At 33.8% G+C, this 26,396-nt stretch overlaps 1 protein-coding gene across 23 annotated transcripts in view; it reads right to left on the bottom strand.

The window, feature by feature from the left end:
* Positions 1-21,752: 21,752 nt before the first annotated feature.
* LOC143256306 (uncharacterized) overlaps positions 21,753-26,396 on the bottom strand; it is a 96,109-nt gene continuing 91,465 nt past the window's right edge. For 22 of the 23 annotated variants that reach the window (XM_076513516.1, XM_076513396.1, XM_076513491.1 and 19 more), the window contains one exon: positions 21,753-25,046. In XM_076513516.1, the coding sequence (XP_076369631.1) occupies positions 24,813-25,046 (234 nt within the window). In that variant the 3' untranslated portion in view covers positions 21,753-24,812. The remainder of the gene's footprint in view (positions 25,047-26,396) is intronic. The other variant, XR_013031304.1, reaches the window with a different exon arrangement.

Below are 26,396 nucleotides of genomic sequence, written 5' to 3'. Positions count from 1 at the left end.
AAGTGATGAGGTAGTTATTTCGTAAAATCCTTAGAAAACGATTAAATCTGCAGTTTATGAGAAACGTTTTCAAAAGTATTGTTACTGAAAAAGATAATCAAGAGCTATAGGACTTCCTAACATGCTAGACGAAGGCGAGAGGTCTGTAAAAACTAGGCTGAAGCTACTTAGATACAAGGCCTATGGTCTTGTGGGAATAAAAGATTATTAGTGTATAACTGTTTGTATGCCTGATTGGAGATTTCAGATCAAAGTTTTGGGTGCCTGTTCACTGCAATGAATAAAATGGCATGTGGAACCATAAGTGTACAATCCTATAGCATAGAATATACAACACACCTTCATTTTGTACTTTGGGTGTCGGGTTGAAGTGCAGAGATCATGCATTTAATGGGTGAATTGTCTCTTGTTGCCACATTTATAGGTTCAACTTTCTCCAAGTGGTTAACACATCTAAGTCTTGTAATGACCAGAATTTCCTTGGGCAATACATGAAACAGTGGTTCTTGTCCACCATTGGGTGTTCCGAAAAAGTTAGAAATGTTAACATTCGACATAGAATTTGTAATATGGAAAAACTATGTTTTTGATGCATGCCCATTGAAAGACTAAGGTAACTGGTAGAACCTCTTGTCGTATGTATGCCTGTTATTTGGATCGTTCTCTTGACCAGTGAGAAGTGTGTTGAAGCTAACTGGTTTTCTGATGCCAAAACACAGTCAGTGTTCATGAGCTGACTATTTCTGCAATGCTTAATGTTATTTCAACTAACTTACGAATCATCGTATCCTGTAGCCACTCCTTTATACAGAGTCTAACAATGCTACATCTGTCACAACGGTCATAAAAACGACGTGATACTATTTACGGTTGACGTACCATTATTCAACTCAAACTTAACACTTAGTTATTCTTCTATGCACTTCCTTGCTTTTACTACTTGCTTCAACAAAAGGGCCACGTGTTCTTCCTTCCATTCTTAGTGACAAGAATTACATGATTTATTTACCAGAAATATTACAAGTATAGAGTGGATACTTCAAACTGAAGTGCCACTTTCATTTTTCGAAATCTTTAATAACCCCATTTAGGCTATGTTGGTACATTTTGTTTATAATCTCATGACCTGACTTCAGAGCACAATTGTTGACAGCTTATAGATAGAGGAACTTTATCTAAATAATTTTGTAGAATTGATTTGGTATGTGTAGTTCTATATTTAATTTGACTTTTCATTTCAATATTTTATTAAAATAAATTCGATGTAACAGATTTCCTTCTATAGATTTAAATCTCTTCTCAACATGGTTTCATCTATTATGCACAAAAATACTTAAATCTGATAGAATCAAATTCATAACGCTTACACTAAACACAAGAAAATATAATTAACAATTACAATACCTTAAATTAAAGTAGACTTATTCGAACAGATAATGCTCAACCAGAGGAAAATCTTCTGGAAGGTGGTTAATGAATTCCATCGTTGGATTGAATAGTCTATCGTACCAGAGCCAGTGATGCCACAAGTATTCCAGCAAACAAATCATAGTTGGAAAAGGGTATTTGAAAATTAATTTTGAAATATCTTGTTCTTTCACAGAATTTCCAGATTTGTTATCTTTACAAAATCTATGTTCAATTAAAATGCAACTTACATTTTCAAAAATAAAATTATATAGCTTGAAATATATTAACCATGAATAGGTCTTTGAGGAAAAAAAGATATTCATTTATCAGCAATATTTGTTGTAGCAGGGAGTAATTCAGATTGCAAATGATGACATTTGGATTTCTTGAGTTGATGCTCAAAAATTATTTTCAGCGCGCCATCTGGTTTGGGTATATTACACCATATACAGTAGTGTGTCACAGGGTAATTGTAACACGATGGAATATACGTATTCCATACCTGAACACTATTTTTAAAGTAAATATGAAAGAGATGTGTCAATTTCATCTCATATTACTTTTAGTATCTACAGAGCATTACATGCTATGATTTGGTATTAGAGACCTACCGATAAGTGTTCTATCAAATCAATATTGAAAAAGAAGTGGAAGTTAATTTGTTATTACTATACATCTGTGTATTATATGACATAAAGAGGATAAGTTGGTCGCTCAGATGCGATCAAAGAAGCGTACCCGAAGCCAAACTTTTATTAAAACTAGAATTTCTGCGTTCGCGTGGCAAGCATACCAATTTTCGTTTCGGACTTATTGCAATAATGATAAAAGAATGAAAATGGGACCAAACTTAAAATCAGTAGTGGTTTAGACTAATCATCTGTAAAATTTTGGAGAAGTTTATCTCATGCATTTCTAAGTTTTAATCGAAAATGAAGCGATAGAATAAAGAAAAAAATGACAAATCTGTGTAGCCTCTCCACCTTACCTTTGGAGAAGACTTAATCATGTTTGTTTGTTTTTTGAATTTCGCGCAAAGCTACTCGAGGGCTATTTGCGCTAGCCGTCCCTGATATAGCAGTGTAAAACTTCATAGAAGGTAGCTAGTCGTTACCAACCACCCACCGCCAACTCTTGGGCTACTCTTTTACCAACGCATAGTGGGATGGACCGTCACATTATAACACCTCCACGGCTGAAAGAGCGAGCATGTTTGGGGCGAGCGGGATTCGAACCCGCGACACTCGGATTACGAGTCGAACGCCTTAACACGCTTGGCCGTGCCGGGCCCGCTTACTAATCAAAACAATTCTTACCAGTGCTCTTGTACAATAATTGCAGGTATTACTTTTGATTGATGAAAACACGAGGAATGAAGAATAGTTCGTTGAATTTCGAAAAATTTTTTTTGTCCATTTCCTCTAACGTTACATTTTGATGCGTCCCTGCAAATAAAATATTAAGTAAAAACTAAGAGCAAAGTTTTTAATTATTGCAAGTGTAAGTTCGTAAATAGAATTTACAATATACTGTAGAGCGAAAAATTAAAATTTGATGTGATAATAATTCTACCAATAATTGCGCCTTGAAGTGTACCAACTTCTATTCCAATCTACATGGAACAAAGTTGGTCTCATGAAATCTTCAACTGTCTGTTGTACGCTGCTTTCCTTAGAAGATTCACTAAAATGAAGATAACATTATGTACATTACTGACAATACTCCTTAACCAAATTAATATTACTAGGAATACATTTTATTATTATCATTTTAAACAGGAATTCTTATTAGAAAGGTCATTTGCAAGTTAGTTTGAGTGCGATAGAAAGGTTTTATTATAAAGGGAAGTCTGTGTCCTGATGTATCTAATCTTACATGGATTACAGTATTAAGTTTATAAAATGACACTGATTATAGTAAACATTCAATGTAGAGATCCTCCGAAGAAGAGATATTCTTCATTATGAGTCTATGTGCGTTTCTAAACTCTATACGCACAAAATGCATCTCACCTGTAATGAAAAAAAAAAAAATGTCTTCAAATATTATTATTATAATAACATCTTCGGTTTACAACAGGGTATCTCTAAAAGATGTTTTACTACATTGTACAGCTTGCAAACTAATGTCAATACTTTTCCTAATACCTACCCCGAAATATATTCAGGATGTCCCACAATATAGTTCATAAAAAAATAAAATATGTATATTTCGTAAATGTGGGAGAACACACCAATTTTTTTAGACAATATTTTATTCTATGGTGAATTCTACCTTGTAGTACTTATTTTATAGCATGTTTTGATTTAAAAAAGCATTGTCAAGACTAAACTGCAAATTAATGAACAAAATATTATCAAGGAGATCTTCACTTGAATATACAATTATCATTATTAAGTGAATTATATTATAGTTTAGAATAATTTAATGCCACTTTTAAAATTATAATAAACTGATAACATATCATACTTTCACATACTTTTAAAAAGAATTTGTCAAAATTTAAATATGAAAAAAATCATTATCATTTCATAGATATGAAAACCATATACCAGTGAGTAGAGCATTATTGTTGATTTTTGATCAGACTTCTTTAAACTAGAACCGCCGTTGCATCCAAATAGAGAGTAGACTTGTTTTATATATGCAGTTCTAGGTGCATGTCCATAAACACGTACAGAGCAAAAGCGTGGTAGGAAAACAAAATTATGAATTCAGAAACGTTTCTTATAAATTTTTTAAGTTCTTCAAAAATGTCAGTGTAGAGAGTTCCTTGAAGTTTCCATTTTGACTTTATTTTGTGCGAAACATTTAACACATTAGGTTTTGAAATTTTTGCCTATAGTACAGCCTCACTGTCAAGTTATAAAAATTGTGTTGCATAGTAATAAGGAGCATTCTTGTTTGATAAGATTTGGGCAATTACTCTTTGGGTTTCTCCTCTATTGCATCGCGTATTAACTTCAGTACTGGAGTGGAAAACATCACCTTCCTTCTTCACTTTAGCCAGTACATCTTAATAATCTGGGGGCTTTTCTTCGAAAAGAAAACATAGCAACAGCAACCATTAAATTTGTGTACAGCAAAAATATGAATGCCAAAAGGCAGTATGAACTTTTATTTGCAAACTTGGGGCTTAGATTATTAATCTAACCTTTCACCAATTTTTTCTTGAGTGACAGCAGAATTCCCTTTCATTCTTGAGGAGTAAAAGTGATTTTGAGTTTGTTAGTCCTTTTCTTGGTTTGCTTTGAGAATTTTGAGAATCATTATTGATAGAAACATGGCTTGTATCATTTAAGGCTGTCTTTAAATCAATATTGTCATGTGCTGGCGACATCTCAGTATCCTAAATGTGATCAAAAGCTGCCAAACTGCCCATTTTTTGCAAAGCATTTCCAATGTATTCTAAAAATTATCCAGTATTCTCAAATAGACGTTTGCTCTTTGGAATTACAAACAGGAGACACATTTCTGGATCATTTTTATTGCATATTGTGTGAATGTAATTTACACAGGAGAAATGGAAACATTCCGTGTGGAGAAAAATCACATAAAACCATTGATATGGCTAGGACATTCGGATTCCGCCATAAATAGTAGTGATAAGTTAACGTCATTTTTATCAAGTTGGCATAAAAAAGAATTAGTCGATCAACGTGGTCATTATTTTTTATTTTGATTTATCGTCGTCGTTATCATCATCATTGTCATCCACAATGCCCTTCTTCAGCACAGTCGAGTCATCATTATCTGGCACATCTTTATCAATCTTCTCGTCAAAGCTATTACCATGGCCTCTTAGGTCACTTTTTTACATCGTCGTTGACTTCTGAATCAAATGATTTCTTTATATTTGTTTGTTTTATTAAATTTTGCACAAAGCTACTCGAGGGCTATCTGTGATAGCCGTCTCTAATTTAGCAGTGTAAGACTAGAGGGAAGGCAGCTAGTCATCACCACCCACCGCCAACTTTTGGGCTACTCTTTTACCAACGAATAGTGGGATTGACCGTCACATTATAACGCCTCCACGGCTGAAAGGGCGAGCATGTTTGGCGCGACGGGGATGCGAACCTGCGACCCTCAGATTACGAGTCGCACGCCTTAACACGCTTGGCCATGCCGGGCCATTTCTTTATTCCATCATTACTTCATAATTATAACAATTCTGCCACACTTGAGATCGTTATATCGTCATGAATTTGTGAATGGCCTATCTTTTTCACCCTATCAAAACTGTCACTATCATAGAGTTTTGGATGAGAAAGCATTATTATGTTTATCATAAATTCTTGAATTTAATAAACACTTCGTATCATCAGATTTATTCAGAACGTTAATGGCATCATTTTGAATATACTCATCACTATAATCATTGCGATCATGAAAATCACTTGAATTAGGAGATTTCTTGATATTATCATTTCGTTATTATCATAGACTTCGTGGTGACCATCATGAGGTAACCTTTCAGAATGAGCGAAGTGCTTGATATCAGTCGTAGTAATCTGAACAGCATGAGCAGATGATGATTCCACTCTTCCTGTTATTGAATTTCTGTTTGCATGCCACTTTCTATTTCTGTTATTGTCACACAGTCCTAAATCTAAGCAACACGAGGACCATACTTAATCTTCTGTTCGCCAGCCTGTGTCTAGATGTTGTTGTCTTGCTATAAGTATTGTTATCACCTTGTTGGTGTCAACTTTTAATAAATTTCACATTTTATCTGCAAATACATACCAAATATGAAGTTGATCTCTAAATTCGTGCATTTTCAATTCATTATTCAGAAGGTTTTCAACTTTGGCTAGCTAATGTAAGCTAAATAAGAATTTCTTTTTTATAAGCAATTTACTATGGTATGCATGGATTTCGCCGAGTTCGTATCCAACAATGTTTGTTTGTTTGTTTTTTGAATTTCACACAAAGCTACTCGAGGGCTATTTGTTCCAGCCGTCCCTAAGTTAGCAGCGTAAGACTAGAGGGAAGGCAGCTAGTCATCATCACCCCCCGCCAACTCTTAGGTTACTCTTTTACTAACAAATAGTGGGATTGACCATCATTTGTCCTTGAATATATCGAGTATTTTTTAATATTCCGCATGCAAAGTGTTTTTATGTTAAGATCAAAAATAATTTTCTTTATCTCAAAAATATCAAATCTTATTTGTAATATCCAAAACCTCCAAAATACACTTCAAATATTTGTTTTTACTAAAACTTTGTATATTATCTGTTCTTCTCTACCCTAACTCTATACAAAGTTGGTCGATTTGACTGACTCTTAACCACCAAAAATATCTAAACTGCACCTTTCATTTTGGAATAACTTGAGATGTAGTATGAAACTGTGTTTATCCAAAGTAGCTTTAAACTTGTAAAAGTATACAATCTATTTATAATTAAATTTTATTGTTCTTTTCCCTTTTAACAGTATATAAGTGCTGCTTGTGTCATTAGAAGTAGTAAATTACCCAAAGAACGTGTAGATCATGTTATGTTGTCAAATTACATCACAAACGAGCTACTCCAAGCTGCTCGCGTGCATGCCTAGTGAAATACTTTTATTACATTATTATTGTTGTTTACTTTATCTAATCCTACCCTAAGTAACCTAAAAGACCTATATTTTTATACTGTAGTTACTTTTATAAAGATAAATAAAGAATGGACATAAAAACAATAATATACTTACCCCAGTATTCTTTTTGTTGTTGTTGTTCTCAATTATTGATGACAATCAACCCTACCTTTTTAAACTAAGGGTAGTTGTGCATTAAATAATATTTATTTAATTAAATAATGCACTCAATGACACGAAATAATAACATGAAAAAAGCAGACAATTTCTTGTAACAAATACAATTTTTCTGGCTTTTTAGCTGTGTGACAAGAGCCATTACAAATGCAAACAAGCTAGCCGTTGCGATATCGTTGCTAACCAAAACTAAAATTAAAGTAAAACTGACTATTCTGTGTTCAAAATGCAATGTTATGTATATCGTACGTTTTTTGATAGATGAAAACCTCGAATTTCTGTTGATTACAGTTGATATATAATTAAACATAGGAAAGAACTTTTAACAAGTCCTGAAAGAGATGTGTAAAGTGAAATTTGCAGAAGGGGTTTGATTTTTTGTTTCATAGCTGTGTAACCAAACAAAATTGAGTTTTATAAAAATATGGTTTGTCTGAGCAATGATGATTTGATAGCAATAATTCACGTTTAATTTCGTAATTTCTAATAAGTGGGGTGGATAATTTAAAGATGAGATGATACGTAGAGAAATGTATAACTTGTTATAGTTGGGGAAATCCACCATTTTTAAATATTGCCTTATAAAATTAAGAACTTAAAACTAATATACTATTAAAATATGGATTATTAGCTAATATTTTATACTATATTAATTGTTATAACAGTAACAAAAATTAATTTTATAAAACCTTGTGTCATGTGCAGTTAATGATATTCAGAACGAGAGGATTAACACTACAGATACCAAATTGCTTATTCCAAACTGCCAGAAATACCTCTACTTGTGCTAGAGTTACGTTTTTAGACTCTACAGTGAATGTAGTGCTACCGTTATTTTAGGGAACTTCCTTCTGAAAGTTCCATCCTTTGGGGCTTTTCCATTACATACTTTTGACAGGCAACTAAAATATTTAGCCATGTGGTCTTTCATTTCACAGTTAAAACATGCTATTTGCTCATTTCCTTTCTGCTTCTGAAAATAGATTTTTGCCATGTGCTGTATCTTAGCAGAATTAAAAAGTTTAAGCCAGTGGGCTTATTCTGTTTGTTTTACTAGTTTGTTTTGCAATTTATGTTAGAACTTAGTGTATTGATAGGAGACTGTTGGGGCTTAAATCGAACACAGTCACATCAGATGTGTTAGCTTTATTTATGTTTCTCTGCTTACAGTAATGATCCACATTCGTTCGTATTACTTTGCAGACGATGTTCCAGTGTGCTAGGATATATTTTTGATATACAGATACATTTTATCAAGTTTAAAAATTCTCCTGGAAAAATACATATCTTCAAGCACGAGTAAGAGAAGCAAGATTTTTGCTATTTAACTGGGAAGCCGCCCATAGCCCAGGGAGACAAAATATGGTAGATTGGGCTTAATGGCATGTTTACAGGTGGGCTCTTTTAACATATTATGAAACACTCCTGTGGTTAGGGAAAGTATTCAAATCTTGGGAATTGTAAAAGTACCCATATTTTTTTTCACTCTGGCAGCTTGGTATTCTTCAGACATATTGTTACATCTTTTTTGTCTATGGAAAGTTGATATGAAGAAAGAAACCTGGAGAAAAATGTTTGGAAATGATGCACTCAAATTTTCAAATTAACTTGCTACTGTGTCACACCCTAAAAGATTATGAGATACTAATAACTCTGATACAAGTCTGGACATTCAGCTCATGATGTTCCTATGCTCAAAACTGTTCTGTTAGATACTGTTGACTCCATGATTAATGTAGGTTTCAGACTTTGTGATATATATAATGATTTACAAGCAAAACAAATGCATAATTGTCGTTTAAGATGTCCTACTCTCACTTTATTTTTCTGTCACAATAATCTGTTGTACAACGATTGTATCTAACTGTCAATGAGAGACAAGTGTATAATTCCTCTGAGTTACTGCACTTTTGTGAATCACGGCTGGAATTTCGTTGTTGTCTGTAACTACAAGTCCGTTGGTTTGTTTGAGTACTTGTACATTTGGATCGATTATCAAGTGATAACTACTGATATCAGTCAGCTGCTTTTTTCAGTGTCACTGAGAATAACCTTCTAAACAGAAATTCACATGTTTAGTGAATCTTGTGGGCTCAGTTTGCCTACTCTGTCTCTATCTGTTTCTACTTCTTACGTTGAAAACTCTGAATCTGTTAAACACAAGGTATGCATTGTCTTTTATCAGCGTCTCTGGAATTACAGCCTTGAGATTATTAACATAGTCTAGGACTATGTCATTTGTAGGTTAATGCATTATCAACATGAGGGCATATTCACCTATGAGATTATAAATAGTGTCTGATGATATGCGTCGTTTTTACACTTTATTTCGCAGAATCCTTTTCACTGTGGAGTTTCCATTAGTAATTATCATTTACCTATTCTCTACAAACAAAGGACTTGCTAAATATGCTAATTCATGAACTAAAAAACAACTTTATTTCAACTTCTCTCCTACTTGCTTGTAGGTCTACAAGTCTAGAATATATCATATTTGTGTCATACATACGTTTTTCTCAAACTCTGATGTAGGCAAATGTCAGTAACTATGGTTTTATTAACATATATACAACTATCTTGCCATTCTGTTGCCTACAATACTGATGAGATTGAATAGAGCTTGTCTCTATTAGCTTCTCTATTTTTTATCTGTCAGAATTTGTGCATTCTTTTCTTCTTTGTAATGTATCTGTGTAAATTTATTTCCTTTATCTGCAATAGTTGTCGTATGTTCAACCACCTTACAGCAGATGTGTAGACTCATGAACAAAGCGCCTACCAAATACATATGAATGTGTTTCAAATTCTTTAGAATTCATGTCCACATAAAGGTAACAGAGCTTATCTGTCATAATAGCTGTTACACTGACATGTATAAATGATGATTATCAGATTATAGATTAACTTTATTTTAAGTGAGAGCTTATGATACTGATATAGCACAGTTTGAGAGTTATCCAATGACTTGACCTCATAAAAAATCGTTTATTTTAGGTGACACAAATCACAATGTATTAAATACTCTTCATAGTTTTAAAAGAGAACCATTGGAAGAAATACACTTCGGGTTCTTCTGGTTTCATGATCTAGAAATGATTAATAGCGTAAATGGTCTAATTTCTACACATGAGTTAGTAATATTTATATTGGTACAAGGATTGGGTATTGAAATGCCCACTTGCAACGTTATTTGCCCAGAGATTCTTATGGTTTTCATGAGAGTTTTGTATCACCCATACATTCTGTTTATTATATATTAGTATAAAATAATTTCCACCCCTTTGAATGTGTTTAAAAGTACCTCAGTGTATCGCTTAGAAACCAGTTATTAATTCATGACTGGTAGAACCAGTAACCATGTTATTTCAGAGGTTAATTATCCAACATGTGAGAAATAGGTACGTATATTGGTCCAGTTCTCATTAGATGCCCTTTATTATAGATGACACAAATTATCACGGAAGAAATACTTTTCCATGGTTTCAGTGGAAAGCCATTGGAAGAAATATTATTCAGGTACTGACTGAAAAATGCTATTCGAATTGGTCCTACATTTTGCAGAGGACTAATACCCAATTGCAAATGGCACAAATTATCTTCGTAATTCATAACTGGTAGTTCCAGTAAACATGTCATTTCAGAGTTTCATTATCCAACATAATATTTATAGGTACAAGGAACCATGGTTATACTGTTATGAGCTCATAGCACACAGTCATACGAAACTACTACACTGATGTCCTGTACGCTTTGTGTCATTTAAAAGGATTGAAAATGACCTCAATACATCTTTTAGCATCCAGTCATTAATTGTGTCTGGTCTTTTAACAAATTATTATGAATATGTTTCAACTTCTGCAGAATTCATGGACATATAACAGTAATAAAGCCAACAATTATTAATGATTCTGCCTGGTTGTGTTACGTACTGTAATTTATCCAAAACGAGTTTTCGATTGATTATGCAATGAATTTAGAAGTTGATTGAATGTCGATATGTATCAGATTTATAATATTTTACTTTTACTTTCATTATGCAAATATATATAGAAATAATGTTCTGAATGTTCTCACAGAATGAGTATTCAATAGTCTCTCCACTCCACACATTGGCATGAAACGGTTTACAATACTTTCTCTATTTCAAATATTGGCATGAAAACCATCTTCATACTGCTTTTACTTCAAAAACTGATAAAGAAACAATTTCTGATGCTCTTTCAATTGTAACCGTTCACATGGAAATAGTCTTCACTTCTCCATTGATTTTGTAAATTGGTGTGACAGATAATGCTCTTTTGACGGTTGATTTTCAATTTGATAGTCTTCCTCGTTGTCCTAAGTTTTGACACTTTAGTAATCGTTTGTTGAGGGATTTCGATTATACTGAAACGGTTTTTATCTTAATACAATGAAGTCGAGGTCGGCCTATTTATCTTCAGGATATTTGTCAGTGGTATGTGAGGTCGAAGAATGCTATCAAACAACTTTCTGTAGTTTATGGTGCTTGCCGGGTTCGTGCTAATAACGCAAGTGGGGCATATTTAAATACATGTGAAAAAAAAAAAAAGGGTATAGCATTAAAGTCTCATGTGAGGTGATTTGAAGAGATTAAACGTTCCAATAAGTACTTCCTACTTATTGGACTGGTTTGGGCCAGGAAATTGAAAATACGGCACGTTTTCACGCTAGAGGGTGTTCAATATGGCCACTTGTTCTTGTTGTTTAAGAGAAGTGGGTTTGGGATAACATCCTCAGATGGATTACTATCTGTTATTCTGGAGTTTCTAGTATTGTAAAATATAATGGATATTTTGCTAACTCTATTAGTATAACTCGAGGCCTCCGCCAGGGGTGATCTCTGTCGGCTTTGTTGTACATTGTTTGTGTGGAACCTCTCCATGACATGTTTATTCAACATAATGGTATTTCTGGTTTTCCATTTCCGTCAGGTATATCAATACGTTGACGATACAACTTTGACACTCAGTGATGCCACTTCTATAGCTTCAGTTACACAAATGTGTCAACGTTTTGGGAGAATGTCGGGTAGTTTAGTAAATTATGATAAGAGTAAGGATCTGTGGCTGGAGAATTGTGTCTTTCGAGGAGTGGAGATTTTTGAAGGAATTACAGTATCTTCCCAACCATTAAAGGTTCTTGGTATCCTGTTTCAACCTCATTATGTTTTGATATATCCTATAAATTGGCATGATATGTGTTGACGTGTCACGCGCATTTTAACACCCTGGCTTCACAGAGATTTATCTTTTAAGGTTAGGGTGCTGATGGTTAATGCTTTAGTGGCATCTGTGTTATGGTATCCTCTTCAGGTTTTAAAGAATCTTCTCTTGCTTTATTACAGAGAGATTTATGAAGTTTCTATGGGATAGTGGTATTCACAATGTTCGTTATTAGGTGTTGATTAAACCAATTCGCGAGAGTGGGCTTAATTTCGTATATATTAGGCTTTATAAATGTGCTTATAGATTGAAACAGCTTTAAAATTGTTTGTCAGGACAGTGCCATAGGGTATTATCGTCGGTGTTGGACTTTTGTTTTGGACTGCATGATGATGTGCAGCTTGATTTTGATGTTTTATCTTGTCAAGCAGTCCCACGTTTCTTGCGACTTTTATCTTGCTGAGATCTTTAAAGACTGGAACTTTTTTCGGGTAGATTTCATCATCTGCGAACTGATAATATTTTTGATATTTTGGAACAATCTTTACGTCTTAATCCTAATCTTGTGAATAACTGTGGGCAGACATTTTATTCTTCTAAATTTGTTGCTGCGGGAATCACTCGACTTCGACATTTACTTTATGGAGGTACACCTCGTTTTCTTCTGGAATAGGCTGTTATTGAGTTGGTTTCCTCTAATAATATTAGGCTACCTAAGGAGTTTGTTACTAAACGTTTCCGCCAACTTTATTCCACGTTACCCTTAGGCTGGGTATCTTTACTTATATCTGGATTACCTTCAGGTGTCTGTTCTCCCACGAATGGTTTGTATTTGACATATATTGTTGGTTTGGATTTTACTTTATTTCCGAGTGTTTATTTGAGGAGGATATTTTGTGCATTGCAGAATAACCTTCATCCTCACGTACCACATCAGTTTTGAAGAGAGAATGTATCTGATACTGATTGGTCGTCTTTCTAGAATAGCTGTTTTGATTCATTTGTCAGTCATCAGTATTGTAATTTAGACTATCTTCTTTAGTATCATATGGTAACTACATGTTAAATTATTTCACTTGTTCAAACATCCGACAGGGTTATGTTCCTCATGTATTTGCACTATAGCTCATCTGTTTTTTCAGTGTTCTAATGTACAGGATTTGTGTGCTTTGAAGTTTATTTCGTTGGAGACAGTTTTGGGTTGTCTTTTATTGGATAAAGAGAAACAGACGGGAGTTTTGGTTGGTTATTTACCTTGTTTGAGTTTACATCGTAACAAGTGTTCCACTTTTCTACGTGTTTGTCAAAATTTGTGGAATATTCTGTACGTGCTAAGATTTTGACGTGGTGGTGTTCGAGCACATTTTGTACATTTTTAAAGCGCTTAAAACATCTATTTTGATTTCCTGTCATACTTTTATAATATTTACACTAATCGTGGCGATTTGGTGAGTGAGGAGTCTAACAGGGATATTTACTGTGAGAGAAGTTACAGTAATATTTTATGTGGGTGTTTACTGTCTTGTTATTTGACAAATTTCTCATCATTATTCTTTTGGGGAGTTATAATACGAATATTGTAACTAGTTGTGTATTTTATTGCTATATAATGTTATTAACATATTATGTTCTAAGAATATGAAGTATTTATGTTCGTACCCTCTTGATGAAGGTGGATTAATAAAGATAAAAGATATGTGAACTTATACTGCGGGTTTCGATACCCGTGGCTGGCAGAGCACTGATAACCCTTTTTGTAGCTTTGTAATTAACCATAAACGAACAAGTTTTCTCTAGTTCTGTCATCACGTTTACTATTATTATTGTACATACTAAGTGCATATATTTTGCTTTTATTTTGTTTAATGAAATAATGCACATAATTATAAAAAATTAAAGTGGAAAAATTAAATACTTAGGTAATTTTGAATTTCGACTACAGTTGGACTTTCAGATTATTTGATTTTGTTTTGTTCGCCTGCTAGTTCTTATAGTCCTGCAAAATGTTCACTGATGCAATTTTCCACACAAGACATATGTTATTTTCCTTCAAGAACGAATAGAACGTTGTCTACAATTTTCATTATTGAAGAAAACTGCATAGAAAAATGGTAATTCATATTAACATTTAACTGTTTAAAGAATATGCGAAATCAGATTAAATAGTTGTTGTTGTTGTTTTACTTATTGCAAAGTTATACAAGGAGTTATTTACAATCTCTCCTCCTCGAAAACAGAAACTTGGATCTTAGTATTGTAAGTCCGTTCACTCACCGCTGACCCACTAGGATCTTAACATTAAATTTTGATTCTTAAAAGGTATGTTGCGATAATAAAGTTTGTTTGATTTGTTTTGAATTTCGCGCAAAGCTACTCGAGGGCTATCTGCCCTAGCCGTCCCTAATTTAGCAGTGTAAGACTAAAGAGAAGGCAGCTAGTCACCACCACCCACAGCCAATTCTTGGGCTACTCTTTCACCAACGAATAGTGGGATTGACCGTCACATTATAACGCCTCCACGGCTGAGAAGGCTAGCATGTTTGTTGTGACAGGAATTCGAACCCGCGACTCTCAGATTACGAGTTGAGTGCCTTAATCACTTGCCCATGCCGAGCCCGATAATACAGAAGTGTATATATTATTCCGTTTTTGAGAAGGTCTTTCAATGACACTGGCCCAATATGCGTGATTTTTCTGTGGATTTCTGTTTTTAATTGTGTATCAGCTGTAGTGATTTTGAGGTTAAGAAATGCTGTTTGGTTAGTTTTTTACTGTTCACAGTTGAACTTAATTTTGGGATGTATGGAGTTAATGTGATTTAAAAACTCTGTGTTCTATGGATGTGAATCCAGCAATTGTATCATAAACATACCTGTACCAGTATAGTGGTGGGTGTAAGGCTGAATTGATCGCTTGAGATTCAACCTGTGTCATAAAAATGTTAGCTAGAACTGGTGACAAGGGATTCCCCATACTTAGGCCATTAATTTCTAGGTAGTTTTGGTTATTGAATGTAAAGTTACTTTTGGTGATAGTGAATTTTATAAGGGTTGCTAATTGGTTGCTGGGGATGTGTATCAATGGGTTGGGGTCTTGGATATAAAGTTCTAAAGCTGTCTTGTAGGCTTCAGTCACTGGGGCTTCTGTGAAGAGGGAGATTACATCAAAACTGGCCATTAAGGCTTTATGATTTAGTTGATTAATAATATATTTAAAGTTAAAAGAGCCTTTGAAAAAGGAGCCGGCTGATGATATATATTTAGAAAATGCCTACGCTATGTTTACCGAGGTTGTAGTTAAATGATTTGTAAGTCGACATTATGGGTCGTAGTGAATAATCGGGTTTGTGAGGTTTAGGGGTACCGTATAGTTGTGGTGTGCGTAAGTATTTCGTGGGTAATAATAAATGTTTTATGATATTGTACTGTTTTTTTCATTTGTAATAGTATTTAGTTTAACTAGTTTTCATGTGTTTTTGTTGGATTTGTGTTTAGTAGTTTAAATTTGTTTGTATATGACAAGATGTTGCTCACCTATGCCTATGCTCATCTTGTTTTTATTAGAACTTTCATGTTGTGTCTTCAACGGTATGTTGCTGTATGAACTTTCACCCTTTCTATGGTTAAACACCTTCATACTTGGCTTTATGAACCGACAGTTTACTATCCATTACACAGTGCATTAGTGACACAAAATAACATTATGAAGAAGAAAGACACATAGACCTGTAGTAACACGCTATACATATTCTAAATAACCCAATTTAATGGTGGCACAGCGGTATGTCTGTAGACTTACAATGCTAAAAACCCGGTTTCGATACCCCTGGTGGGTAGAGCATAGATAACCCCTTATGTAGGTTTGTGCTTAATTCTAAATAATCAAACCAATTTAATGCGAATTGTGCTTTTTCTTTTGTGATCCTTTCCGTATTTCTTTTGTAATTGATTAATTATTTAGTTTGATGTGTTTATTTTGATTTATGATATGTGTTACTGATATATTTAAAAGTTGCAGTTTAACACTGGAGATTATTAACAACTCAATTTATTCGTTTTCCTTGTATTTTATTACTTTAATTTCAGATCATTGCATTTTAGGTTTAAATGTATAGTAATATGATCTCTGTGTACATCATTTTTGGGGGTCAATTTTATCTTTTGTTTTTCCCTCATCTTTGATTGGGCGTTAGCTGATAAAAATTATTACAACATTCGGCGATCAGTTAATTACTTGATTATTAAAATTAATCTCAAAGTCTGTGGCAAAAATACCGCTGAAACAGACAAATTTTATTTCTTTATAACTAGTGTAAAGATATATTTTACAGTTGCAGTATATAACCTTTACCAGTTTTCTTGACCTTCAAGCTAGCATGTAGCATGTCTGCGGACACACACAGTGAGAAACCAGGTTTCGATACCCGTGGTGGGCAAAGCACAGACGGCCCTTTTTGCTTAATCTCAAAAAACAAACAAGCATGTGATATGCAGATAAACTATATTATTTACTATCCTCTTGTTTTAATACAAAACTGTTTCTAAATCTTCATTTATTCATGTGCATGCAGTTTTAACAGAGTGCAAGTGAAGGAAATCATCAGGTTTCTCTCTATCGTTTCAGGCCATTCAACTAATGTATCGCTTTTGTTTTCTTGTGGGAAAGATGACTGTAAAGTTGTATATATTATGTGAATATAAATAGCAGTCTTTCTCACTTTTATGTTAGGAATTACCTCGAGGATAACCTTTGGGAATGGCCAGGTGGTTTACTCTTGTGCCCTGAAAGAACTAATACTGTTGTTTCCTGTGTGTGTGTGTATATATATATATATATATATATAGATATTTAATCTCAATTTCAACAATACTGAGAAATTATAGGAATATAACTAAACAATTAAAACTGAAGAAAAGACTTTTCAAGATCTTCTGTAAATGTAATTTACAAAAATGCATATTCTAACTGAGGAAAAAGTTAGGATACCCTACCCCCCTAATCGCTAGTGTTACCCCCTTTGGCTGAAATAACTGCAGTGAAACGCTTCTTGTAGCCATCTACCAGTCTCTGACATCGGTCTGAAGAAAGTTTGCCCCACTCTTCAATGCAGAATTCTTTCAGCTGTGAGATGTCTGAGGGGTTTCTTGCATGTACAGCCCGTTTCAAGTCACCCCATAGCATCTCAATGGGATTAAAATCTGGGCTTTGACTCGGCCATTCCAGGACTCTCCCTTTATTAGTTTTCAGCCACTCCTTGGTGGATTTACTGGTATGTTTTGGGTCATTGTCTTGTGGCAGGGTCCAGTTCCGCTTCAGCTTTAATTTTCGTACAGATGGTCTCACATGATCCTCAAGCACCCTCAGATACACAGTAGAATTCATGGTGGATTCTATGATTGTGAGCTGTCCAGGTCCTGCTGCAGCAAAGCAGCCCCAAACCATGATACATCCACCTCCATGCTTCACAGTTGGTATGAGGTTCTTTTCCTGGAATGCTGTATTTGATTTACGCCAAACATGACCTCTGTTCTGGTGTCCAAATAATTCAATTTTGGACTCATCTGTCCAAAGAACATTATTCCAGAAGTCCTAGTTTTTGTCTACTTTCTCTCTGGCAAACCTCAGTTTGGCCTTGATGTTTCTCTTAGAGAGCAAAGGTTTCCTCCTTGCACACCTCCCATGCAAGTCAAGCTTGTGCAGTCTCTTTCTGATTGTAGAGGCATGCACTTTCACATCAACAGTAGCTAAAGCTAGGGTGTTTGGAGACCTCTTTTAGCATCTTGTGGTATGCTCTCGGGGTGAACTTGCTTAGACGACCAGACCTGGGCATGTTGGCAGTTGTTTTGAAAGTCCTCCACTTGTTAACTATTTTCCATACAGTGGAATGGCTAATTTCAATATCTTTTAGGATCTTTTTAAATCCCTTACCAGACTCATAAACTGCTACAATTTTCTTTCTGAAGGCCTCAGATAGCTCTTTTGCTCTCACCTTGGTGCTCACTCTCAATTCAACAGTCAGGAGCACACCAAACTAAATGTCTGACGTTTAAATAGGGCAAGCCTCATTCAAAATGCTGAGTAACGATCTTCTAATCACGTGCACCTGGTGTGATACATCTGTGTGCAAGTTGAGTCATTTTAAGTGGGGGTGTCCAAACTTTTTCCTCAGTTAGAATATGCATTTTTGTAGAATTACATTTACAAAAGTTCTTGAAGTCTTTTCATCAGTTTTAATTTAGTTATATTCCTATAATCTCTCAGTATTGTTAAAATTGAGATTAAATATCTATATATCCAAAATGTTACAAAATACACAGGCTTTCATAGGGTGTCTTAACTTTTTCACATGACTGTATATATAATGCAATTTTTAAGTCTTCGAGTCACACTTCTTTGTACATTTATTCTTCAGAGAAACCTCTTATTTCCAGATAAAGCTCTATCCAGTGAGAATAACACACACTTTTGTATGGCTTTCTTTAAATTTTGCTTATTTAATGAAGCTAGACAGGCACCTGAAAACTAGCTTGGGTTAAGGTTGATTGCAAAACATTGGTTGAAGTATTTAACCTTGGATTTCTGTGTTAACTTTCTTTGTTTAGATAGGGTATTCCTACAGCTCCCTCTCTCTTGATCTTTCCAGTGCTATTAAGCCTGGGCAGTTTTGTTGGCTGTCTTTAGTAAAAATGAATTTGCACGTTTCAAACTAAACTTATTTTCAAAAAGTTTAATCTTTGTTTACAATCATTAATCTGCATCTTGTGGGAAGTTTTGACTTTTCTTCCTGGATATCAGTAGCTCAATATAGCATGACTGACAAGTAGTATACTACTAAGGAAACAGTTTGCAAGCAACATGAAAATATTTAATGGCAAAACGAAAGTTTAAACATAGGTAATTAACATTAGTGGAAGTTAATCAATTTCCAAACACTACTTCTAACTCTTGTTATTTCATTTAGGCTTATTACATGCATTGCATTTTAGCTTATGAATTAAAGCTTTTTAATAAAATATATTGTATAACTTATAAATGTTACAAAATTTTAAAGTTTCATAGCTTTCAAGACCTTAATAGATTAGAAATATTTTCACAAGCATTTCCTCTTGCATCTGGAATAGTACAACACTTTCTTCTTCTTGTTTAGTCAATAAGCATTTCATTAATGCTCAGTGTTTTATTTTCAAATGCTACACTGAGGTACAGCTTTTAGCTAAAATTATATTTTAAATTTTATATTGAAACTTCTATTGAGCACAGATTGGTGTAAATATTTAAATGAACTTGGAATAATCTTGCATATTAAGGTAAGATTATCTTATAATTTACGTTAAGGACACTTCCTAATTAAATATATGGTTTAGGCTTCCTGTAAAACTTGTTCATGGTTTAGACATTTTCAAAATATATAATAGTTGGAGTAACAATGCTATACATTCCCAAAGCCATTGGGACATCACACATTAAAAAAAGAAAGTCATATTTTGTATTAATGTATCTTATATTATGTTACTAATACTTGTCAAAACACTTAATCATATCTTTTGCTTTCACGTACAGATTTTCTGGTCTGTCCCTTCGATGGATTCAGATCAAAGTGTTAGGTTGATTTAAGCAGATTTTGGACAATGCTTGTCTAAAACAGCTGCTGAACACAACAGCATATAATATAAAGTTCATTATCATGCTGAATATTGTATGCCTTCCTTGTGTAAATCTATCAATGCAACCAACACAATCTTTAATCTTTAACTATTTTCATTAAAATAAGTTTAAATCAACACCATGACAATACCACACCACTTTTCACAGCTGAAATTATACAGTTTCCAAAGCGTTATACAAGGCACCATCAAACCCAGCCCTATCTAACCAAAGGAAACAGTCAATATTGGGATTCATTACTGCACTTGATGTTTTATCACTTTTCAAGTTCAGTATTGATGCTATAAGAGCCAACACCTCATACTTACAGCTTTTATGGGCAGTTACAAATTTCTGAATTCTCACTAAAATCTCTAGTGATTTAATACTAGTACACAGTTTTATTTCTATAAAGTTTACCTAACAGTTAACTAATTCAGTACTTTATAATAATAAGCATGTTTAAGACAGTTAGATTTAACCTTCCTAAAGCCTAAGGATACAATGTGGTTTCAGATCATGTTAGTTAAAGGTTAAATGTTAGCATTAAGCTACAAAAAACTGCTACAATACTTGAAAGTTAATCGTTTCAAGTTATGTAACTTATTGATGTATATTTCATGTAAAACGTGTTTGTTTGTTCACTGTTAAGAAACAACTGAAAGCATACATTTTTATTTTTTTAATACATTTAGGTATGAGATTATAAAGCTAATATTCATATCTTTCTTTGTACAATGGGTTCCTCCAGGATTATGTTTTCAATCAAAGGTGCAAGAAATAATGACTAACTTTGATAATACACAATGCACTGCCTAGCATTTTCAGCTTTTGTGAATGTTTGCTTCCAAGTTCTCTATCTTACTCTTAACATTTTTAAATATAGACAGCTCTTAAATCTAAAAAACTTTGTAAAAGAGTTTTGAAAAGTAATATTTGATCACTTTTCATATTTCCTTTCTATGGAGGAAATAACCTTGTTTAACTTGTTATTGAATATAATACACCAACTTTTTCTTACAGTGTGGTCATTAGAATATTATGTATAACTATTAGTATGCATGTTTATTAAAAAATACATGTATATTTTGCAACAGATATATTTAACTACAAGCTATAATTTGGAATTCAAAGAATTTTTATATATAGCTGTTTATGAATAATAATACAAGTTATTTTTTGTAATTTATTATTCATGACTGGTATGGGTATTAAAACTTTAATTGAAGTTTAGAACAATGTTTTGACTTTCTTAAGTCATATTCAAATGAACAAAAGATGACTTGAAAACATCAAAACATTGTTCTGTACTTTATTTTAATTAAAGTTTTAGTACCATACTAGTTTACCTGAAGTGAGTTTCTCATCCTCATGAATTATTGATGAGTTGCCTGTTGGTGGCTCAGTAGTCATGTTAGTGTTTTTAAAACTGAAAATCATGTTATAATATTTACAGTGGGCACAGTACAAACAAACCATTGGGTAATTTTGTGCTGAATAAAGAACAAAAGCCACAAGTCAAAGGTCACTAACTTATAAATTAGTAAGTCTTTAACTTTTGCCTAAATTGCTGAAAATTATTAATGAATCTACTACATGAATTGAATTTTATGAAAAAGTTAATTTTTTGCTTTAATTTATAAGCTTAGCCTAAAACATTATAAAGTACAGCCAATTATAAAAGAATGTTTTATCTAGATAATAGTTTAAAACACTCTTTGCATCAAAATTTCAATTTAACATAGAGAAACATAAAGAGAAACAACTTTTATTATACATTGTACAACAGAAGAAAACCTATGAAACTTCTTTTTGACATGTTAAGCAAACTTGTTAACTATTGGAGCATTCCAGTACCTCTTGTAACATCAAAACAACTGCACAGTGATAAGCTTATTAACTGTAATGGGCCATCTGTGCTGTGCCCTTCATGGGTATCAACATCCAGATTTCAGTTAAAACCTTCAGGGTTATCACTGAGTCATTTGGGGATGTGGGGAGGGCTTGTGTTTCAGTAATAAAATAAATATTCCAACTGGTACAGTATCTGTATAAAGTACAGGTGACACAATAAATTATGTAAAAATAGTCAAACTCTAGAAAAGGCAATATAAAGCAAATCTTAAATTACAACATTTAGTGCAGTGGTTTTAACCTTGTTGAAGATACTGAACCCTGGAAGTTTTGTATTTGCATTCACTGAACCCTTTGTAATTGGAAAAATAAAATATGATTTTTTCAAATTCAAAACATAAGTAGATATTTTACTAGTGCACAAAATGAACCATGCATCAGTTGCACACAATATCACTGTGTTCAAAGAACAAAAACCAACAAAAAATGAATTTCACACAAAAACAAAAACATAACTCAATGAATATTTACTGCAAATCAATGTGACTTATGCTGTTGCCTTTCAGAGACAAGTTCAGACATGCACGGCTTCACCTTGGCAAGTGCCACTCTCATATCATTTTTGCAACAGTCTGTTCTTTTTCTTCATTTTTATGTCTACCATCCTCGAAAAGGATTGCTCCTAAAGATATGTTGTAACAAACGGTATGAGTATCTCAAGGACTTTCTTAGCAATAAGAGGATACGCTATGATTTGGTGACACCAAAACGTTGAGAGCGTTGTTGTTCTGAAAAGTTACTGTTGAACCTCGCTCTGGTGAAGTTCAATGATTTCATCGAGGTATTCATCATTGACATCTGCTGTTGCAACACTAAACGTGAACAGCTGTCTCACCCATGCTGGATATGACTCTGGTTGGGAAGTATACATCAAGAGACTTTGTGAGCTCATCTAAGTGCATGGCAATTGCTTGCTTCTGTTCCCCAGGTACAGAAATGTCTCTGATTTCAGACACATCTTCGATCTCACTTACACAGTCGTCCAGCAGGGGAAAGTTTGCAAAGTTATCATTCTCTGTTCATCGCTTCCATAATGGTAGTTTTTTTTAAAAGCCTTTAGGTTTTCTTCCGCTTCGATGATGTTGACTACACCGCCCTGCATCTGTTGATTGAGAGCATTGAAGATACTGACCACGTACACCAAAATGAGAATGAACTCAGATTTTTCGAAGCAATCTGCATGATAATGTTGGTGCTCTTGTTTCAGTGCACTATTTCACACAAAGTTCACACATTCCACTACATTTTTTAAACTTCTGCCAGTTTTGAAGGCAAGGTTTTTGTTGCCAATGCATGCCTGTGCAGAACACAGTGCATTACAATGATGTGTGGTGCATCTGCTTTCACCAGCACACCAAAACCAGAGTTTCATCCCAGCATGACTGGAGCTCTGTCCGAACAAACTGCAGAAAACATATCCCAAGAAAGATCGTTGTCTCTGAATAAGTCATCCACAAGTTTCTTCACGTCAGCTGCCTCAGTTGTTGTTGTAAGAGGCTTACAAAATAAAAAATCTTCTTTTATCTCGTCATTCTTCACATAGCGCACGAATACAACAAGCTGGCTTAGATTGGAAACGTCGATGGTCTCGTCGAGTTGAAGGCTGAATTTTGCTGAACTTGAAATCAGATATGCAACTACTTGAGCCAAGATGTCATCATTCATGTCATCTATTCTGCTGCTGATGATGTCATTTGAAAGAGGAATTTGGGGTAACTTATTTTCAGCAGCTTTTTCCAGCATGATATTTGCCATCTTCAATGCAGCTGGTTTTACAAGTGCTTCACCAATGGTGTGTGGTTTGCCCTGCTTTACGATCAAGTATGCAACTTCGTACGATGCTGGGAGGATTGGTTTGTCAATGGTTACAAAGCCGAGAACAGGCAAAGTAGCCTTTTTATCCAACCTGGCTCTCATTACCTTGAATTCAGCAAGCGTTGTGTTCTTGTATTTCCCATCTTCATGCAGCTTTAGGGAGTGTTCTCTTAGTTTTGCCGGTGCTAGACTAGAATTGCTCAACTTGGCATTGCAAATCATGCATTGAGGACGCTGACTCCCATCATGTTCCGTTATACACGTGATCCATATTGTATGTATTAGTCCGACCACTTTCTGTTTTTGCTTGACATAGTTAATATGAAGGAATTGAAAGATTAGGAAAAAAAAATTACAAATGATGCACGATTACTACAGTCACAAGTTGACTGCTAAGGGCACGAAGTTCCCTGCAGCACAGATATTAAGAACAAATGATGTGATGTGATCAGCCATAGCCAATGATGGCCAAGTGGAGTATGACATCATGAATCATACAAGTGGGTGAACGGAATGGACACACACACAGTGTGCGTGTCTTGACCTCCGCTGAACCCCTGAGACTGACTCACCAAAACTTTGGGGTTCGATTGAACCTAGGTTAAGAACCACTGATCTAGTGTCTGTTGATAACATTTATGCTATTTAAAGGTAACTTTTGTCTGTGTTTACGTCTTTTTTTTTCTTTTATCTAAGCAGGTGTGTAATGTACTATATTTGTTTGTATTTATCAATCTTTGCTCCATTTATAAGTGCATTTTATTTTCACAGCATCTATCCAAAACAATATTCTATTTGAAGAGAGAGGGATGTTTTTCTAATATTTAATACAGTTGAAAACAGACAAACTGGAAAATGTAATAGCAAATGTACAATTGATAACCACAATAACTAATTATCTTGATGGAGTTCTTCATAATGATTATGAAATGAAATAATTCTGTATATGCAAGATTAATTTCTTTGAAACTTTGGAAATACAATAACATTAATCAGCACTTTTTAAACGTATGGTTGATTTAAAAATACTTAATTATGAAGAAAATTTCTAGGCACAATTTTGATAATTTCACACACACTAAACTAATTTTTTTTATGGATAAATTCTACTTTCAGAAGGAAAGAATCTACATTTTCACTCCAAGGGACTGTTCTTATGACTGAGACCACGAGATCAACTGGCACCTGACAATTTGGGAATTTTAGAGCATTAAGAAGACAAGGTACAATCTGAGGTTCAAAATCTGCAGGAACATCTCTTGCAAGGCGACAGAGTTCACAAACTACTTCCATTGAAGCTATTTTATCTTGTATATCCTGAAAAAAACAGGACTTTCCTTAAGAAATTTTCTGTACTGTTAGACTTCTTAATTTAACAACTGAAGTACTTCTGGGGCAAACCTTGACTCTAATTATAACTAAATTTTTTTTTGTTTTGCTTCTTTGAAGAGTTTTGAAAGCTTATTAATTTTTAATAAAATAATGAAATTTTACTATGATCAAATTGGCTTATTCAAGAACCTTCTTGATTTGAACAAAATAACAATGTTTAGACTCAGATACTTCAGCATATTTGAGGAAAGCTGTTTCATCTGGATACTTCAAGAACTATATTAACAACTATATATGTAAAAAACAGCTCGTTTGGGTTGAGAAAATTTTTTACATAGAGGAGCGAACAACATTTCCACCTTCTTCAGTCAACGTCAGGTTCACAAAGAAAAGAAGAGGTAACTGACCGGAAGCTGACACGTTTGAAAGGGATTGTGTAACTGAATGTCAGAATGTAGAAAGCATGCTTAGATGTTTGAATATATAATTTTTTATTATTTATTATTATATTTTATTATTATTATTTTTAATATAGGTATAAAGGTGTTCCTTTGTATTGGCTTATTTTGGGCTTAAGTTGTTGTATAAGTAAGGCTTCTTTAATTTTATGTTTGTTTTTTTACTTAGTATTTGGGTGTTTTCTATGGTTATGTTGTGTTTATTTGACTTGCAGTGTTCAAAAATGTGTGAAGATGTTTTAGTGTTTTTTTAATCTAGTTTCCATTTTTCAACTTGTTTCTCCAATATAGAAGTCATGGCAGTTATATATAATGTAAAATTATATATTCAAACATCTAAGCATGTCCTCTACATTCCAACACTTAGTTACACAACCCCTTTCAAACATGTGGTCAGCTTCCGTCAGTTACCTCTTCCTTTCTTTGTGAACCTGACAATGACCGAAGAAGGCCAAAATGTTGTTTGCTCCTCGACGTTAAAAATTCTCAACCCAAACGAGCCATTTTTACATATATATTTTTCTCTACCAGTGGGTTTTCTCAACATCACTGATTATACTAACAACTGATAACAATATATTTGGCTATATAAAAGGCTCTTTAGCATTATTCTTAAGCAATTTCAGTTGTAAAGAAGAAACTTAAATGTAATTTGTTGTTCATATTAGTCCTTCTGGTAATGTAATAAATCTACATGAATTTTTCAAAAATAATGCTTACATTTCAGTTACCTGTACTTAGTCTTTTTAGCACCACACCTACAAACCTCTGTCATTTCATACTGGATGACTGTTTCACTTTTTTATTTCATAAATATCCAAAATTCATTTTGCATTAATATTTACTTAATATCACATAAGTACTTTAAAATAAAAAA

Source organism: Tachypleus tridentatus, chromosome 1 (genome assembly GCF_004210375.1).
Source record: "Tachypleus tridentatus isolate NWPU-2018 chromosome 1, ASM421037v1, whole genome shotgun sequence".
In the NCBI taxonomy this organism is placed as follows: domain Eukaryota; kingdom Metazoa; phylum Arthropoda; class Merostomata; order Xiphosura; family Limulidae; genus Tachypleus; species Tachypleus tridentatus.
This window is presented reverse-complemented; position numbering and strand designations above follow the sequence as displayed.